At 41.7% G+C, this 19,992-nt stretch overlaps 1 protein-coding gene across 1 annotated transcript; it reads right to left on the reverse strand.

The window, feature by feature from the left end:
- Positions 1–4,950: 4,950 nt before the first annotated feature.
- On the reverse strand, positions 4,951–19,280 carry kcnk13b (potassium channel, subfamily K, member 13b). Its single transcript, XM_051936599.1, has 3 exons — positions 18,475–19,280; positions 10,400–11,187; positions 4,951–5,538 (listed from the first exon to the last, which is right to left on the reverse strand). Exons 1-3 carry the CDS (start codon positions 18,809–18,811, stop codon positions 5,383–5,385), a joined length of 1,281 nt encoding a protein of 426 aa, XP_051792559.1. The 5' UTR covers positions 18,812–19,280; the 3' UTR covers positions 4,951–5,382.
- Positions 19,281–19,992: the final 712 nt, after the last annotated feature.

Here is a 19,992-nt window from a genome sequence, read left to right on the forward strand (position 1 = left end):
TTCTCTGAATCCATTCATCTGTCATTGTGATCGTGACTTAAAGCCCTTGAAAATAGTGTGATGGAGCTGATCATAAATTGATGACATGTTATTTTACTGAGCCCAACAGTGTAATCTGTTTGCTGAAGTCAAAATATATTTCTGTCATGTCAAATGTTTTATTAGAACAGAATAATTGCAGGAGTGGCACTACTGTATGTATGTTTCCTGTAATGAAATATAGAATGTGACCTCTTTGATCATATGGCACCACGTAGCAAAAAACACATGTAAGCTGCTGTAGTTTTATAAATTATCATTAGACTGTGGACAGATTTAAACTGATAACGTGTGTGTTTTTTTTTTTTTTGGGGGGGGGGGGGGTATTGTGTTATAGGAGTTTAAAGGTGAATTTTTTCTCCACCTGCATCACTTCTCCTGTAATATTTAAAGACTCACTCAGCCAAATTACTGTGAAATTAAATTTCCAAGGCACAAATTACATGCGATTATAGCCCCGTAAATCATCATGAAGAAGACTAATCCAAGTTTAGAGAACCACTGGTCTGGCTCTCCTGCTGATATTAAAGTTAAATGTGGGCAGGGTGGAATGACCTGACTGCCTGGAGTGCAGTGTCTCCCATTTTATGTTCATTTCACTCTAAGAAACACCTGAAAATGGTGCAATTCTCAGGTTAAAATCTGCAGACTGCTGGACTGATGGAAACCTGAAATATGTCTAAATCCTAACTGCGCCTCAGAGATGTGGTGATTTCACTGGGATATTTCCTGCTTAATGAAAAATAAAACCTGTCTGGAACATTCAAACAACTTGCTACAGCTCCACCTAACTGTGTGACAGGGAATTAACATTTAAAGCTTCATGTGATGAGATTCACATCTATAATTTCTGAACTGTATATTGTTTTAATGAAGATTTTTCTATTAAATAAACTCATTCGAATGAACGCAACATGCCATGTGTTGCCATGGTTATGGTTAACTGCACACTGTAGCGGATTAATAATCATGTGAGCCATCATTGGAGCAGGTGCAAAACAACAAATTTTGATTAATACAGTCAGAATATATTAAATTTTACATGAAAGACACAAACCTAATAAAACAAGGACAGCAGTCTCAGCGCTGCAGAGCTCTGTGTGCTCAACCGTGACGCGAATGGAAGAACAGTGCAGAAATAATCTTGTCACTCATTAATTTTTTCCTCTGAACAAATGCTGTCTTTGCTCTGCATAGTTTTTGTGCCACCTGGATCTCACAGCGTCTGCCTTCACAGACACTATTTAATTGGCTTCCTTGCTGTTTACCCTCCCCTGTCACACTCATGCACATGATATATCAATAATTACCCACACAGTGACAATGCATTCCGCCCATTCTAATTAAATTATTAGGGCAATTAGCTAATTTTGTGGCGCTGACGGTGTTTGTGCTGCTAATCTGTCTGGTCAGACATGATTGTTTACATGCAGAGCCGTTGCTTCACAGCCACTGACCCTAACAGGCATGTCAACTGGTATATGCACTGTAAAATGTTAGTTTTTAAGGTAGAATTCTGCATCTGTTACACCGTGCATCCACTTTCAGTCAGTCATGTATTTTTAAAATGTCATGTCTGTACACTGAGAGTTTTCACACCTTTTGTGAGCGTAATAAAATACCCACCTATTAAGTTTATTCCCACTGAACCTTGAATGGTGGTGTTACACGGCGCTGAATTAGCCATATTATCAAATCCCACATGGTTTTTCCATTAAAGCACATTTCAAATTGGCTCCAACACAGTGGATATGACAGCGGTGTCTATTGTTGTGACTCAGAAAAGAGTTTTAGCAAAGAGTCTTTATGTGTCTGCGTCTGTCCAAGTCTCTCCTGGTTCACTCACATGCATTCATGCACAAACAAACAGGAGCACACAGGCATTTGTTCAATGCTATTATTAACTGTGTAGGCAGAGCTTTTCTGACATTAATGTCTATTAGATTATTTTCTGTGTGTTTTTGTTAGTGTGTGGCTGTGTGTGTGTGAGACTGTCTCCATGGCAAAGAATGGACACTTCGAGATCCAAAGTATTTTTATCAGCTTATATTCTGTGGATGATTCCAGTACTTAGGGATTTCATTGCATCTTTTCAGTTTACTGCAAATAAACCGACTCGCTGAAAATGTTGCTGTGTTCCTGTTAGTACTGATAAGAGCGAAATGTTGTTTTTAAATAGAGAAAGACTCAGATCCATATCCTCATACCTCTAAAAGCATCTTGAACTTGGGAAAACAATACAATTAAATACATTTTGAAATAGAACCGTTGCAAATGACCATTCAGTAATCCTCGCCATCTATAATCACTGCTATTTCTGTTATTCTTTTGTTCTCAGGTGAAATAAAAATCAATTCACAAAGTTTGCCCAAGTCTTCCAGGCTTTCTCCATGATTCCCCAATATATTCTACATGCTTGTACAACTCCCTAGATGATGTTTTGTAAGCTCCCCATTGAGATTAATGGGATAAAATAAAATGACGAGATGTCTTCTCGACGTTTAAAAAGAATGTTATTGGACTGAATGAATCTAATTTTGACAACACAATGAATGTTGTGTTCAGAAAATGTATCCACAGTTTTACAGCTGCACATTTTACAATGATTGTTTTTGGGATGTCCAATAATATCGACCCACCAATATTATCGGCCCAATCTTGGCATGAAAATGTAATATCGGTCAATATCATTATTGTTTTTTGCATATCTTGAAAATCAATAAAATGATGCCTGGATTTTGCTGACAGTTTTCAAAATTGGACTGTATAGTTGACACATTGTAATAGACCCATAGAGGGAGAGTGTGAACTGTTGTTAGAGACAATTTAAACATTTTAAAAATTTTTTCCCATAACTTAAGGTGAAGTATCCATCCATCCATCCATATACTTGGATCAGGTGGTAGAGCGGGTCGTCCAATGATCAAAGGGTCGGCGGTTCGAATTCCACTCTGACCTAGTCATGTGCTGTTGTGTCCTTGGACAAGACACTTTACCCACCTTGCCTCCAGTGCGGCTACTCACACTGGTGTGTGAATGTTGGTGGTGGTCGGAGAGGCCGTAGGCGCAGATTGGCAGCCACGCTTCCGTCAGTCTGCCCCAGGGCAGCTGTGGCTACAAATGTAGCTTACCACCACCAGAGTGAGAATGTGTGAGCGAATGAATGATGGATTCATTGTATGCGCTTTGGGTATGCCTGAATAGAAAAGCGCTACAGAAATCTAATCCATTATTATTATTATTATATTGACCCTACTACTGTTTTGAAGCCTCAAGTGTGGAATTTGAAAGACACTAAAGTGAGAAATGGATGTGACTGAGAACTCAAGGACTCCCATTGTAATACAGTAGCCCCGTCTTATAGGACATCTTGCTTTATTGTCTGTTTTTCTGTAAATGGTTCCAGTATGGGCTGCACAGTGGTGGCTGGTTAGCACTTTCGCCTTGCAGCTAGAGGATCGGAGATCCTGGGATCTTTCTGCAGGGAGTTTGCATGTTCTGTGCATGCGTGGGTTTTCTCCGGGTACACCAGCTTCCTCCCACAGTCCAAAAATATGTTGTAGTTAATTGGTAACTCTAAATTGTCCGTAGTTGTGAACGTGAGTGTGCTAGAAAATAGCAACTGAAAAATAAATTCATGAGGAAAACGATCATTGAACAAATCAAGTTGCAAGTCAGGTTATTTACTCATAGACTTCTATACAATCAGATTTTTTAAAGAGTCGCCCCCTACTGGCTACTGAAAAGAATGCAGGTTTAAGGCACTTCTGCATTGGCTTCATTTGCAGACCTTAGGCTTATCTAACCTGAGGCTTATCTATCTTTTATATACAGCCTACAGTGTGAAACAATCTGCAGTTTCCAGTATTAACAATGATAGATCAATCACTTGAAATTCTTATGATCATCTACAACAGCTGCTGAGCGATTGATATCAGACAGAAGTAGAACTGAAAATAGCTTTTCATTTCATACGCTGAAATGAAGTTGTGTTTTATTGTTTTTTCATTGTGCTTCATTAATGCTGCATGCCATCTGGATCTCGCCTCCTTCCTCTGTTTGTTATGAATCAAAAAGCATTTGGTAACACTGGGATGACTCACAGGTATAAATCTCTCACAACCGTTGGAAATCAGCCTGATGACCCCGAACAAAAACATGACAGCATATTCAGTCTTGACAGGTTTGCGGTGTTGTAATTTTTATCAAGACAACGCTGAAAGAAGATTGTCTCTGCTCCTTTGTCTCTCTGCAAATCAGACGCTTAAGTCGCATAAACAAAACCTCAGCCGGCGACGTCGGCTCTGGAGGATTCTCACTCTGTAATTTCAGTGTCCTCTCACATGCATATAGAAAGAATGAATATATCTGGAATATGAATGTCCTTGAGTCACAGTATAGTGTGCACAAGTAATTTTTCCTCGTGTTGGATTCAAGCCAGCGGCTCTACTGTGTTATTAAAAAGCTCGTCTTTCTGTCCTTTCTGTTTACTGCGTTGGCTGCAAGAAAAGCATGAACCTAACACTGCTGAGCCAGAATCAAATGACAAACCCTGAAGCTTTCACTGGATTTCTATCTGTATCATCCACCGGCAGGCCCGACCACAAGTTTGAGAATGTCCTCGTGTCTGCCTTTGTGCTCAGATAAAGTGCAGCAAAGTGAACAGCAGCTTCACATAATAGGTTTCATGGTAGACTCCTCATTCTGCTGCCAATAGGTCTGTTTGGTTTGTAATGAGGTTCTTTTCGGTGGGTTTAGTTTTCTATTTGTCATGGTAATGAATGCCAGCGGCGCCAAAGACAGCTGAAAAAAAAGCTGTGAAATACTCGTCTGAGCCGTGAATGGTGTGAATGTGGCATACACTGATAGACTGATTGTAAAACTCCATCTTTATGCAATAACACACAAAACCAAGAAACAACCACTTTATTAAAGCTATTTTTCTCTCATAAATATCCGTTACAGTGACAGACAGTTGCGTAGATTCATAGTGAGTATCATAAAGTACTGCAGATGAGCCGAAGTTGCGGTTTGCTGTGAAGTAGCGTGTAGTGTATCATCAGGCTTGGATGCAGAGGGGCTGGAGGCAGGCTTTTTTATCACCATGGAAACTGGATTCCTCGCGGGAGAAAATTCCAGCAGTGTGGTCCAGATGTGAGTCTTCGGTAAACTATCACACATCACTCACACGGCCGTGTTCTTGACAGGAAAGTGGGCTGCGATGGTTTCACTTCTAGCTGCTGGGGGTCAGCCTTCGTTCTCTGAATCTCCTCTTTCAGTCCTCCAGTGTCAGTTTGTTCTCGCGCCTTTTGTATCCGTCAAAATAGCTTCCCACGGCCGCCCCTATCTGTCCACGCTAGTCTCCGCAAGGCGGTTGTTCATGATGCCCAGGGCGCCCACGCCTCCTGAGAAGCCGTTCTGACGCGAACTGGAGCTGGACTGGCGCGGGTGCCCGATGGCCATCTCCGACAGCTGCTTCTGCATAATGGCCAAGTTCACCTACAAGAAGGGACAAAGAAATCAGCACATGGGGAAGCATTTGCTGCTTGTGTTCTGTACAGATTAATAAAATGCGTCAACAGCAGGCACATCTGATCTTACAGGTGTGAAATAAAGCTACCAGATGGTGCTCTTCCTCTCCTCTGGTGCGTCATTTTAAGCAAACAAAGGTGACAAATGCTGAACAAGTGTAACTGAAGGGAAAAAAGATTGTATTCTCCAACAAAGCATTCTTTCCTTTTCATGTTTTTGAACAACAAAGGGATGTGTTGAAAGTGTACACGACTGATGTGGATGCTGTTTAACATGTGTTCAGTCAGTATATTTAAAGGGATGGAGGTGATTTTCCAGCTGCTCTGGCTTCCTCCCACAGTCCAAACACATGAATATTGGGATAATTTGTTCTAAATTCTAAACCCGGCTGTGGGTGTAAATGTGAGCTTGCATGGTTGTCTGTCTCTTTGCCCTGTGATGGACTGCAAACTGTCCCTGAATCTCAACTGCTCCAGCCCTCTGTGACCCTCTGCAAGTCAAAGCCGGTGTAGCTAATGGAAGGATGGAGCTTTTTTTGCAAACATTCAGGTGTAATTTTAGCTTTACTAGCAGCACGACTTCATGAAATGTTGCACAAACATCCACAGCCCCCGCAGCGTGAAGGCGCCTGACATTTACATTTTTATTTCTTAGTGGGATGTCTTGTCAAATATTAGATGAAATTTATCTTCTTATTCTGCTCAGGATGAATTTTAATAACTCTGGTGAGCCCCCTGATATTTCATCTGGAAGGAACCCTGGCATCAAAATGTAAATTTGTCCTGTACTTTGGTTTATGACTTAACGTCGGCTAAATTACAGTTAATGATCTTTCCTTCAGCCTCGGCTGTTCTCTGTGTTTGGTTGAATTAGTGAATGTTGGCACGCTGCACTGAGATGGTTAGGATGGTAAATTAGACCTGTTAACATCTGCATGTTAGCATTATCTTTAGGGGCGGGTTGGAATACCAACATTTAACCAGTAGTAGTATTCAGAAGTCAATGAAAGTTGCAGCAACAGAGATTAAAAATCCTCTGTTTGGAGTAAAAATCACCAAAGTCTAAATTCTAAACCTTACTGAAGTAAAAGCATATATTAAAATAGACTGTATTAAAAGTATTGTCAGCGAAAATTCACTTAACTCCAAAAGTATCCAGTACAAACCACAATGGTTTTTCTAAGTGTTCTGTTTACTACTGAAGTATTTTTATGATGCATTAGCTGAGTTGGACAAAGACTTATTTAATTAAATTTTACATGCCGACAGAGAAAAATTCATTGTACTTCATATAATTCTTTACATCCTGATGATTTTTTAAAAATTCTTAATTTGCTGTAAAGTGATAAAAGCTGTCAAATTTAATGTAGTGGTCTAAAAAGTACAGTACAGACGGGCCTCAACTTAAGTCAGAGTTCCATTCCTACAAAGAGATGCAAGTCGCTTTTCACCTTAAGTCGGAACTCTGCCGAAAATGTAAACAAAGCCGTTCCGTGCATCACGATTTCCATCAGTTCTTCATAAAGTCATGAATACCAACGACTTTCATGCATATATGAATCATTTTGCGAGAAGATAACAGAATATTGCAACGGACTGATATTGTTGTTGATGTTGAGGTTTCAGTGTTTATTGTTCAGTTCCAGATTTACCTAATGTCAGTGAACATGCCATGTTTAGTTAGCTCACCTCTGATTGGCTGAGAGTCAGCAGTAGAGAGAGCTGGGAACGGTGGCTAATTCTGGAACTAAGTTATGGGGTTTTTCTAGTTATCAGTTGCGATGTATTCATCCACTCCACTCATCAGCTAGTTCCATGTAACCAGCTCCGACGTAATGACGAAACGACATAGATCGATGACATCGTAAACAGGGAACTTCCTGTATTTCCCTAATATAGGCTGTAATAGTACTTTGTGGAGTAGAAGTAAAAAGCAGCACAATACTGAAATACTCAAGTAAAGTGCAAGTACCTTAAATTCATACTTAAGTAGAGTACTTGAGTATATTTGCGTAGTTATTTTTCACCACTACATTTACCACAAACATTCAAGTTGCTGAAAGCTGTGAAATGTCTGCTCTTCATCTCTCTCTCTCTCCTTTCACTTCTCTTCTGTTTTCTCTCTTATTCCTCTCCGAGCAAGCACAGAATGTACAAAGGCAGTTTCTCAGACTTTGCAGTTACCTTTTCAGAGTCTGCACAGATCAGCCTGACATCCAGACAGAACTGCCATTTTGTTTCCCTCCCGTCACTCTTAAATTATTATGCATTTTATAAAAAGCTCAGCTAATGAGTAGGCGGCGGGTCAGAGGTCTGGAACTAAGCTACAGTCAGACAGGGAAACACCAAGATGTTCAGTCAGATTTGCTGTCAGTCAGCATGAGGTCCCGCTTCCAGGCATCTTGCTAGACAACAGTGGTGTAAAGCTCCAGCGTTATCAGCCAGCTCTGAGGCTGATTCAAGCTTTGGACAAGTTTTGTTTTATTTCAGATCAGGACAGTCATGCAGTGTTGGCTTTTGTGGTGACTGGAAATGGAAAAGATTTGAAATAAATGCTTGTACGCTGTCGAAAACAGCCTCATTAAGGCTGGATTAATTTCTCATCCGGAGGTGGGATGACTTTAGAATCACCTGTGCTTGTAGATCCCATTCCAGCATGTGGGTAATTGTTAATTTGCTTCATAGTAATAATTACAGCCACAACCGCTTCTAGTTTGTCAGCTAACTCCCTTTTCTTCCTGTAATTTCATTCCTGCCTGGAGTGAACTCTTTGTAATTTAAAATGTCTACTTTTTTCCCTTTATTATCACTGTTGAATTTGATTTTAAATGAAAATCTAGTAAATCCTAACAGTCATGCTGATATACTAAAGTTTAGCAGGTAATGTTCACTATCTTAGCTCACTGTGTTACCATAAGGTGCACCTGAGGCAATGGGAAGGTCACTGACTTTCCAGGTTTTAGCAAACATTTCACTCCAAACCAAAACTCTGAGCTTGCATGAGGTGGTGGAGATGGACTTGGGCTCATTAAAGTCAACAGGATACATCATCTGTAAACCTTTAATGTCTGGTCATTAAATTTTGTCCAGTAGAGTCAAGTAGGTGTGCAGATATTTAGCTGAAACACTAGCACTGGATGAAAAGTCGGGCTATGAACAGGATAGGAAAGTTTATTTCATGACCTTAAATTAATTTTGTGACCGTAAAGTTTGGTTTTGGAGTCACATAGTTGTTTTGAATTGAAGGTATGGTATTCTAGGGTAATGTGTTTGTCGTCTACAATAGCATGTCCTCATTTGACTGTAACGCTAACTTTGCACACTTTACCTCGCTCCGGGGAAGATTTGGAAGAAATGAGGAGTTGTAAAAACCAGCTTATGACCTGCATTTAGATGAGATCCCTGCAGCTTTCCAAAGAAACGCTTCCGATTTCTCCTTCAATTGTTTTATATTTTCAAGTCCCACCGAAAGTAAACACAGAAATTAGCCACCTGGAATTGACATGTTGATAATGGCATTGGGGATCTCTGTCTTAGCATAATTTCTGGCTCAACAGATCACCAGCACAATCATCTGCCCACAGCAGTTTGTTTCCGTTTGTGAGGCTGACTTTCACTGTAAAAGACGGAGGCAGAAAGACAACTGGAAGTCCGAGAAGACGGCGTATGTCTGGATGTTTCTGTGCTCATTGCTCTGCTGCCGACTAAAGACTGAAACTGTTGCTGCAAAGCGTTGCTGGTGCCAGACTTAAAAAACCTCCATGGATGGGATGGGAGTAATCCCAACTGAGCTACAACTAATGAATCTGCAGCTTTGATTACAATCCTGGAGGCGATGTTTCACCTCCCCACATCAACTGGAGGAAAAAATCAATACCAGCCAGACCAAATGCTCAGCTGTCCAACACAGGTGGAAAAATGTCAGTTTGAGGCAGCTAATTTACTTATTAGTACTATTCAGCTTTCGAGGAAAATCTGGAGAAAGATCATCCTTTTTTCCTCCCAGTACATGCCACCATCCTTGAATCTCTACAACAGACGTGAAGAGCCATAACAGCCACTACAACGGGAAATAAAAGACTGAAATAAATTGGAGTTCGCGTCCTTCAGCAGCACGCCGTTTAGTCTTGTGATTTTGTCGGTCAAAACTTTGAGGCCCTTCAGTCTGAATGATCCTCTGATTTTGTTTGTGATCCGGTCTGACATAATCTTTGACTGATGGATTCATTCAGCTTCAGCTCACTCTTCTCACTCATCGTAAATGAACCGTTGGGTAGCAGATATGGACATCTATGGACAGCTGGCTCTTCTTAACGGCCACAACAACTGCCAAATAGTGCACAGCAATGGAATCAGGTCGTGGATGTCCGAGAAAATTTTGCCCATAATTTGTATGTAGTGTTGGAAACGACAGCAAAAAAATAAACCGCTCCTTTTGTAAACAGGAGGCTCGTATCCAAATATGAATCGACTTTATGCCATTGAGCAGCTGACCTTATTTTTTTCATACATTTAGACACAGACTTCAAACACTTCTCTTGTGTAGGGATTTTGTATGTTGTGTAGTTATGGTTTACAACAAATAATTGAATGAAAACTTGAGTGTTAAAAGTGATTGCAATGCCTGAGAACGAGGTAAAGGAGGTAATAACTGTAGCAAGCTTGACTACAGGGAAATAAGATTATTGACTAAATGTTCCTCTGCTACTCGTGCAGAAGTAAATTAAATTACTCCTGGAAACAGCTGCATATCTTGCATATAAGAACACATGTGATTACATTTTACAGCTGGAATGTCACATAAGCTGCTCCAGCCCTGAAACTCTCACCTTGTTGGCTGCTAAGAAGTCCCTCATGGAGATCATCTCCCCAGACATCCTGCGCCCTGTGTCGGTCTCGCTCTCGTTGATGGCGTCGGTCTCGATGGACGGATCCCTGCGTGCACGGAGGTGACCCGGGGCGACCACGTTCCGTCTGGGGTGCCTGTGCGGGTGGTGGCCCCTCCTGGGGAAGCAGCAGCGGCAGGGGGCCTCCAGCCTCCTCAGCAGCCAGTTGAGGACCTGCTTGATGACGATGGAGATGACGTTGAAGAGCGAGTAGATGCAGCAGACGCCAGTCAGGATGAAGAAGAAGTTGCCCAGCCAGTACGCCGTTGTGGCGTGGCCCTCGTAAACAACTCTCTGGCTGCTCACCATATCTCCAAATCCAATGGTGCTGAAGGCCACAAAGCAGAAGTAAAGCGAGTCCAGGTAGCCCCAACCCTCGGCTGCCGAGTACATTAGCGAGGCGCAGCAGGACACCAAGATGGCCGCTGCACCTAGAATTAGCATGACACAGTAGACTGAGGGTTTCCAACCAGCGAGATCCTCCCCTTTGCCTCCTGCAGCGCCCCCAGTTCCACCTGCTCTGTTTCCATCAGAGACCCGGCGTCCATTCTGCGGGAGCACAACCTTGTTGCGGCGTCGTTCATGGCAGGACTTGAGGACGAAGGCGATGACGGTGATGACGCGCTCTAGGAAGAGGTTGAAGAAGAGGATGGTGGCTGCACAGCCGAGCAGGCCGTAAAACATGAGGAAGACTTTCCCTCCGATGGTGGCCGGGGTGGTCATCCCAAACCCTGGAGTTCACACAGAAAACATGATGCAGTGAGTAGAAATATACACCACTATTCTGATATCATGAGGCGAACACTGGGAAGTGAAACTGAAGTTAAATTCACCATTTTCTTGTCCTCATTTGCTTTGAAAGCTAGAATATATATTTACATAAGTGTTGCCTTCACTTGAAAGGCACTAGTGTTAGTCAATGCCTGCATTTTCTTTCATACTCTCACAAATACAGCAGTGCACTAAGGAAATGAAAAGATTAATTTCAGAGGAGATGAGTGGTCATCTTCTGCAGTTACTTTATCTTGAACTCTCAAACTATCTGACACCAAAGAAGACTGTCGGTTACCGACTGCTTCTTCTTCCAAAGTGAAAACTACTCTGGTAACTGCTTCCCTCCACTGGGTTGCCATTGGTGACATGTTCTCCCCTTTTCTCTTTTCTCTTTCTTGTCCCTGTCTGTCCTCACTTTTTAAGCTGAGGTGTTTCAGCACAACCACATCACCACAATCATTCCTTAAGTGGCAGTTCGTCAAACATCTCACAGTATCTTCCGCACTTATTTGGCAACTGAGAGACCCGATGGAGCCACATCTCAATGTTATCATTCTGCTTGTCTTTTAAAGCTGGAACTGACATAATCGTATTTAACTGACGGCAACCGAGATGCAGTTCCTGTGCATGACTTTGTCTTTTGTTAACTTGCAGATTAGCAAAATCAGTCTGCATTGAATTCAACTGCGCAGATATCCTTTCCGTGCTTCATTTAACACGAAAAGCTCATCAAGTCTGTCTTTCTGCTCTTATTTTTCGCTTTATTACATTCATAACTTAGGTGAAAGTTTAAAGCTTAGGGGCAATGTCTAATTTTATTTTCATAGTTCCATACAAATGTTGTTAACAAGCAGCTGTAAGTGGTGCAACATGACTAGACAAAGTTCAGTCTTACTGTATCTTCTCTCCGGAAAAACATGCTCTGCAGCATGACTAATTGCCACCGAGCCAGAGACAGGCTTCATAGGAAGGATTTGATTGCCTCCACTTTCAGATTGCTTCTCAAGGTGCTAATTGAACCAGAATTTCCGTCAAAATGTGACAATAAAGCCGAATGGGCTGGATTTTATGGATGTGTTTTTCTCCTTGTTGCGTAAGCTTGGTTAAATGCGATGTTGATGAGTCATTTAATAAATTGTACCTGAAAGAAAAGTGAGAAAATGGTGTGCCGCTGTGTCATTACGACCTGTGTCAGGGTAGCTGTCAGGAACAAAAGCTTCTGAACGTGCTTGGTATTAACAGGGTTACTGGGATTAGCTACACGGTGATAATTTTCCTGCTAAATGCAACCTTAAACACACAAAAAACATTAATTAAACTTCTCACAGGTAATTTTTTCTCTTTGTAAAAAATCCCTTTGTGCCCAAACATGACTTAGTTTCAACTGCACACTGTTCCTTCCTCTAAACTGTGTAACTCTATGAAGTCTTCACCTCTATCTCCAAGCTCATCAGTAGCTCAAGGACACCAGCTGACCTTTGACAACTGTAAAATGCTATTAACAGCTCTATGCTACACAATAGCCAGTCACATTACATTTTTGAACTGGAAACCAGAATAGTGATCCAGAAAAACCCGTCTATGCAAGTCAACACCATTAGTTACATTTTTTTATGTCCAAAATCCCAAATAGCTATCTGAATCTGAGTTTGTGCATCTGTCATCAGTACACTTCAGTTTCATGGTGGAAAAGCTCAGTAAGTAGCATCAACTGCTCATTCAATGTCTTCGAGCATATAAAAAAACACCATATAGACATGATAACAAGGTAATAGTCTTGATTTTTGCTGAAAGGGGTCTTTAAAGTAATAGTTTGTCTCACTGGGAACTACTGTTGCTGCCTTTCTCGATGCAAATTCACAGCCAGCAGCGGAGTAGCTTAGCTTAGCTGCTGGCAGACTGAAACAGGTCAGCTAGCATCTCAAAAGCTGACTTGTTAACATGCAAAAACTGAAGTGTATAAATTTGTATGGAGGAAGTCAGATTGTGTTTATTATTGCATTTTATTGGCGGTGATAGGTAGCCTAGCCGCGCTAGACCCAGCTCTTAAGACACAAGGGTCTAGGAATGCTCAACAGGGAGGGAGGCGGGCTAAAAGGTTGTCTTTCAAATCACTCTGCAGCAATGTATACAACCAATCAGCACAACAAATAGGCTGACGTAGTTCCTCGAGCGCCGGATTGTGGCTAAGTCCCATTAGCTTCCCAACCAGCGGAGCCAACTGGTATATTAAGGATTTGCCATATCCCGTCGGCATAAGTCCAAATACGTCTTTCTTCTCAATGAAACACTTCAGTGCCGTCCTTTGTTTATCTTTCAAGTTGAATTATAGCTTCAAATCTTTAAGGGCTGTGGCCAAAGCCGAGTCAAAAGATAACTGTTTATTGTGCGCTGGTTGTTTCTGTCAGAATCGTCACGCCTCTGTCGTCACTTAGTTACGCCCGCCTTCTGACTCTACACTTCATGGTGATTGGTCCGGCCAGTTTTAGGAGCATCCAACCTCGAGCCTTATGGAGGGTAACTAGACCCACCCTGGCAGAGAATTAAATTCGTTGCCGTGGGTTGTCTAGCGCGGCGAGGCTAGGTGATAGGTGGAGTTTTGGGCAGAGCCAAGCTAGTTGTTTTCCAGTTTCCAGTCTTTGTGTTGAGCTGACCAGGATATCCACACAGCTTTGTTTAGGGTTACTGAGTCTGTATAGAATGCGACCCATGCTCTTTGGTGTTTAATGCAAGGAAATACTGTTATTTACAGATGGAAGGAAACTAATTTTATCGGATTTTTGCCATACAGTTGTGTAAACGAGCTGAACTAGTTCAATTAAAACCATACATTTACACAATCTGACAGTCAGCGCAATCAAGCATCTGAACAACCCGTTAGCCTTTCCGCTAAACCGAGATTCCTGGAACACAGAGTGGTCTTGCCAATCTCAGCGTACTCACAACAAATTAAAGTTCCCAAAGGAAGGAATGGACTTCCAGGTGAGTCTTACATGTACACATAGATATGTGGAAACAAGGTGCTCGTCTATAAGAGTTGCTAAAGACCCGCTCTAGTGAAAAACAGAGTGCTTTACCATGGTAACATGTCCATATGGTGTTTTTGCATAATAGATGACATACCATGAGCAAGAAAAACAGTCAACATCAATCATGGCAGATCGTTGTCTTCCAGGATCTACAGATGACTGCAAGTCCAGACAGTCTGGGTTTCATACAGAACAACTGAAGGAACTAATCCTGTCAACTTGCAGAGTGATGATACTTGCATATCATTATTCTTCTTCAGCATCAATTTCAAACGTATACAGCCAAATTACTCTATCACCACTGTTGTGTAGCTTAGAGTCGTTTTACAGTGTTTGAGCAAAGTTGTAAGTGAGCTGGTGTGCTCAAGAGAGAAGAATCTTCTCAAAGATAGAACAATGTAGAGTTACATTTAATCCCATTAAAGCCAAGCAGGCATTAATAATACATTTTATTTGTAAAGCATTTTCAGCTACTGGGCGCCCCAGAGATGAGCTTCAGGAATAATTTTAATGCCGAGAGATGGGACTTCAAGTTGAAAAAGTTACTGGTTTTGTAGGTTTTTTCCCCTTTCCGTCTGCCCGTTTGAGTTTTTACTTGAACCTCTGACTGTCCCAAGACATTTTTTGAACTTTCCAGCTAAAATGACCTCCCCAAACCCTGCTAGTAACCTCTCAGTAGCTTTAATGCTAAACTGAACAACCTCAGGCTCTACACTTCGTATAATTTTAACAATATGTACAAGAAATGTCATCAGGCCAGAATGAGATTTGACAAACTCCTGCAAAAAATGACATTTCATTTTTTTATTTCTGCCTGATCAAAACTGCAAATTAAAAAATAATTGGTGATCTTGTAACAATGAGTCTGTGATGGTAAAGTTCTTGAACCTCTTAGCGAGGAGACACAACAATGCTGCATCTGTTTTAGTCACAGTAGAATCAAACAATTAACCTAGAAATGACAGTGAATTTATTGTAATAACATATACAGCTCGGATCAGGTACGAGAACCTACAGGGCGAAAGGATTTAACAGAAATGTAAGACTGTCCTAGATGACATAATAGCTGCACATGAACATCCCCACAACTTTAAATTACTTCAGCGTTGTTTCTGATTCATTAAATTTTGTGTTTCAGTCTGCTGTGCATGATGTGCATCTGAAAATCTAGTTCAAGGTGGAAATTTGCATGTTCTCTCTTGAAATTTGTGGACGAATATCATCGTTGAAGTTGCAAAATTGACCCTGAACGCAAACAGAATGTGAAACTCAGTGATTGCATGTTTGCAGCAAGTCGTAGTTAACTCGAGAGCCACGACTGCTAGTTTTTTTCTTCATCAAAGCACCATTTATTTTTCTAACGCAGTTGTTCATTTATTGTGCTGATGAGTTTCATGTCGATCCAAGCGGCAGAAGAGCTCCAACTGTGAGTCACGCAAGTTTGAGGAAAATGAATCGGCTTTGTTTTTACACCGACAACCAGGTGCCCCGAAACTCAACAGTGTAGAGCAACTCCAATGGCTAATATTCAGATATGAAAGCGGTATTGATCTGGCAGTCATATTCTCCACCACAGAGCAAATACAGGTCTACTAATAAAAATGTCACGACTATTGCTTTACACTTGAGATTAAAGCAGTTGGTGGACAATGTAATATAGATTACTGGCTCTTTTATCTGGACAAATATCAGAGTTTGATTTTAAAAAAATGCTGTTTGCTTATGCATTTGGTGCAAAACATACCTTTAAAACCTGCTCACAGACTAAGCATACACTTAAGTTACTGCAGCAACGCTATGCTCTCTGAGCTCTCACGCACACAGTCCTCTTATACATGATGCAAAATGACCACATATTGATGAAGGGCTTTCCATGAAGCCACATACACTCTGCAGAAGCTAAGGCATGAGCGCTAAGACGTGAAAAAAGATGGTGAGGACAAGAGCCTGTTAAAACCGACGAGACTTGACACAAATATGATCAAATCTCTCTATTTGGCTTGAGACAGCTGGATTCAGAGTCATTCACAGCGATTAAAATGAGATCGGATGATTTTATGATGATTCATGTTTCATCTGTCATATCTGAGATACGGTGACATCTTTCTACAGTGAGGTATCAGCTGGTTATTAGACCATCACAGCCTCCGACTGCACCTTCTAGCTGCTCCATCAATCATTGTGAAGGGATGAGTCGAAACTTTTCCTTGTTGTCTGCACAAAACAGGGATGTTTCTTTACTTAGGAGACAACTCTGATGACAGATGTGACAAAGTTCGTGTTTGAAGTCTCTCTTTGGTTGCTAATTTATTCCCTGAAGACTAGGGCTGTCCAATAATATTGGCACACCGATATTATCGGCCCGATGTTGGCAGAAAAATGTAATATCAGTCAATATCGTTATTGGGGGATTTTGCCTATCATGAAAACCGATAAAATAATGCCTGGATTTTGCCGGCATTTATTGGATTCATAGAGGGAGGGAGAGAGAGTGTGAACCGTTTTGAGACAAAAAAAAAGTATGTATGTTATAAACATGGCATTTCTTCTCATAATCTACGTTGAAGTAGTTTCCTTATTTTGCACAAACAATGTTTACATTTGAAAACCTAGTTGCATTTGAAAATCCATCTGATGGTGCATTACAATAAAATTAGGCATGATGTGTCAATTCCACGACAGGAGATATGTGATTATCTAAAATTAGTTAATAGCCCACATATATCGGTATCGGTTGATATCTGAATTGGAAATTGAGAGTTGGACAGTATCGGCATATCAGTTAATGGCTAAGAAAAGCCGATATCAGACATCCCTTCTAAAGACTCACTTCAGTGTATGAGAGTTGCATGTGCAGGAGATTTTTTTTTAATGAAAATAATCCCTTCTCACTTTAAAATGGTTTAGATGAAACTATACTGATGCTTCTTTTAGAATGTGTAGATCTAGAAATTCCCCTGCTGTCTTCAGGCCTAAAACCTCACATCTAGGTGCAGCTCGAGCACACCATTTCACACAGAAATCTGCTCAAACACTGTAAAACTCTCCTCTTCATGGCAGTCCGTGTTTTTCGGTTCATCGGTACACTGCAGTTTCAAGGTAGACACTGTTTTTTCTCAAGTTATGTCTTCTAGCGTCTGATAAACGCCATATGCACATGAAAAGCACTCGATTTTCACCAGATGGAATCTTTCAAGTCTCAGGGGAACGTACACTCTGCCAATTCAGAGGAGACCGGCTCCGGGAATTATGGTGTCAGTCTTGTGAACACCTCCCATTCCACTGTCTCCAGAGAACTGCAGGATCAAACAGGATCAGTTAGTCCTCCATCTCTACCCCTCTCATTTGAAAGCCCTGTCAAACTGTCAGTCATTAAGGATCAACTCACTCCAGTCAAGATGCCTGAAATGGCATCAACAGTCAGGTGCTGCATAGGAAGAAGAAACGGTGAGAGTCTGAAGGCACAAATCAGTGGAGGAGAGGTTTCCACAACAAAAGATCGGCAGCTCCTTCGCTGAGCCTAACAGTGCTGCTGGCTGTTTCTGTCTGACATGCTGACACTGATGCTTTCCTGACCGAGGTGCTTATGAAACAGAACAAATCTCGCTCTGAAGCGGCTTCTTCTACTTGGTGTGGCTCTGCAGAACCCACTGAACGATACTGTAAGCACTGAATCAACCAGCAAAATGGATTTGGACGTGGATGTTGTGCTTCTCAGTGAAGAAATGTACATTAACAGAAAGAAAAGGAAGTCTGCATGCTTACTGTAACTAAAGGTAGCAGAAGAATAATCACTTTTAGTAGGTGCATCCAGATTTTCTCTCCTCTTAAAGCAGAAATAAGCCCACTGCACGCTGTGCATTGTGCTTGCTGGTAGGTTTCATTTGCTTTGTATTAAAGTTTAATTAAACCAAACCTGACTGTTTTCTAGAGAAAGTTCAGTGAGAGGGCAAAATTAGTTTTGTCATTATGACCAATGAGCTGCCAGTAACAAGTGGCCTTGATGTGGAAGAGTTTGTAAAAATATTTGCAAGAGAATGGAATATATTAAACACTATTTATAGAGAGAATAGAAACACACACACACAAAAACAGACAGAACAATGTCTGATCTTGTCAGAAAAGTGTGATTCAGTGTTTGGATTTTAAAGTGTTACATTTGAGAGAGAAACTGCGTTTTTACGCAGCCTTTAAACGCCGGTTTCTCCGCCTCACCAATGGTTGACACCACAGTTCCCACGAAGTACAACGCGCCAGTGAAGTCCCATCGAGGTCTGATTGTGTCCACACGGATGCCCGCCACGTTCGCCTCCTCATAGTTCCTCAGGAAGTTGTTCAGGTCTTTCTTACTCAGGTTGTACTTCTGGCTGAAATGCTCGAACCTCTGCGCCCAGCGCTCCTTCGCCTCTCGCTCCTTCGGCTGCTCCAGCGCCGAGAAGACGGCGGCCCCGCACAGGAGATAGACGACAATGAACAACGCCAGCAGCAGGAACCGCGCGTTATCCTCGTTAATGGGACCGGAGCCGCAGCAGCAGCCGCTCCTACATGCCATTATGTTGCTGTTGTCACCGGGGTGCAGCTGCAGCGAGGTTCCTGGGGCATGGTGCTGTGGAACAGAATGCACTGTCCTCTGAAGAAACGCTTACATGACAGTTTGTGACACAAAAAGTCGTTCACCTTCTGTCAAAGCAGGTTAAAATCAAGTCATCCAGCGCCGTGGATATGGCATTTTGCTCCTGAGCTTCTGTGTCCGAGTGGTTCAGCCAAACGCGTTACCTCACGACTTCTCTGTTCATGTCCACTGGCAGCACTCCGCGCTGGTCTGGGTTTCCAAGATGCTCAGAGATAAGAGAAACGCGAGACAACCTGTGGATGCAGGGAGTCGTGCTGCTGTGCTCTCAAGTGCTGCCTCTCCAAAGAAGTCTCCACCCCGGAGCGCGCGTTTTACGCACCACGGGCTGACCACGTACGCACGGTTGAACTTCCACCCTTAGGCTACTCAGCATCATATTATCAGCCTCTCTCACCAGATTTGACACCTACCGTGGTCATTTCCCCGACTTTAGTTTGTCAAAGGCACCGTAATGAGTTCTGAAGTGACTCGTCACGTTCGACCTGATTCCAACTTTGGAGGTTTGAGCTGACAATTGGTCTGACAATAAGGAAGCGCGTTTGCATAGTAAAATCAATATGACTTGACCTTTCCGAGCTGTGACGGGGGATCCATGCTCCTGCTTCATGCTTACCCAGGGACGATGAGAGCAAATGTCACAACGGAACGACGTTTCGAAATAAATTATTCAGGATCAGGGGCACAACAAAGGAGCTATTTCTGTAAAATTGGGAATTAAAGAAAAAAAATGACGCGTCAGAAGCTCTGACAGAGTAAAAACTTTCTTTAGTTGTCTTGATAAAACCTGACATTTCATTAAAACGTGGCAAAAATAATCATAAGCACTTGAGTTTTAAATATTTGCCAAACACTTCGGCAAAATCACTTTGTGTAAAGTTAAACCTGCACAAATGAAGACAAAAAATGAACTTAGCAAATTATTCTCATTTTGTATCTTTTATTATCACACAGAGGAGCCCAGATTGTGTCATTGTAAGTTTATTTCTTTACAAAATGCTTAATATTCAGTCTGCCTTTGGAAAATGAGTTATGACAGCAGCTGTGAATCACTGAAAGTCTGCACTGCTACTTTCTAAATACTTTTGCAATTTACTATACAT

This window comes from Acanthochromis polyacanthus, chromosome 16, assembly GCF_021347895.1.
Source record: "Acanthochromis polyacanthus isolate Apoly-LR-REF ecotype Palm Island chromosome 16, KAUST_Apoly_ChrSc, whole genome shotgun sequence".
Classification (NCBI taxonomy): domain Eukaryota; kingdom Metazoa; phylum Chordata; class Actinopteri; family Pomacentridae; genus Acanthochromis; species Acanthochromis polyacanthus.

Bases quoted from the DNA above. Each gene is read 5' to 3' on its own strand.
- kcnk13b (XM_051936599.1), bottom strand. From the start codon at position 18,811: ATGGCATGTAGGAGCGGCTGCTGCTGCGGCTCCGGTCCCATTAACGAG. The intron at 11,188-18,474 runs GTGAGGCGGAGA...TGTGAACTCCAG, and splicing joins AACTGTGGTGTCAACCATTG to GGTTTGGGATGACCACCCCG. The intron at 5,539-10,399 runs GTGAGAGTTTCA...CCCTTCTTGTAG, and splicing joins ACTTCTTAGCAGCCAACAAG to GTGAACTTGGCCATTATGCA.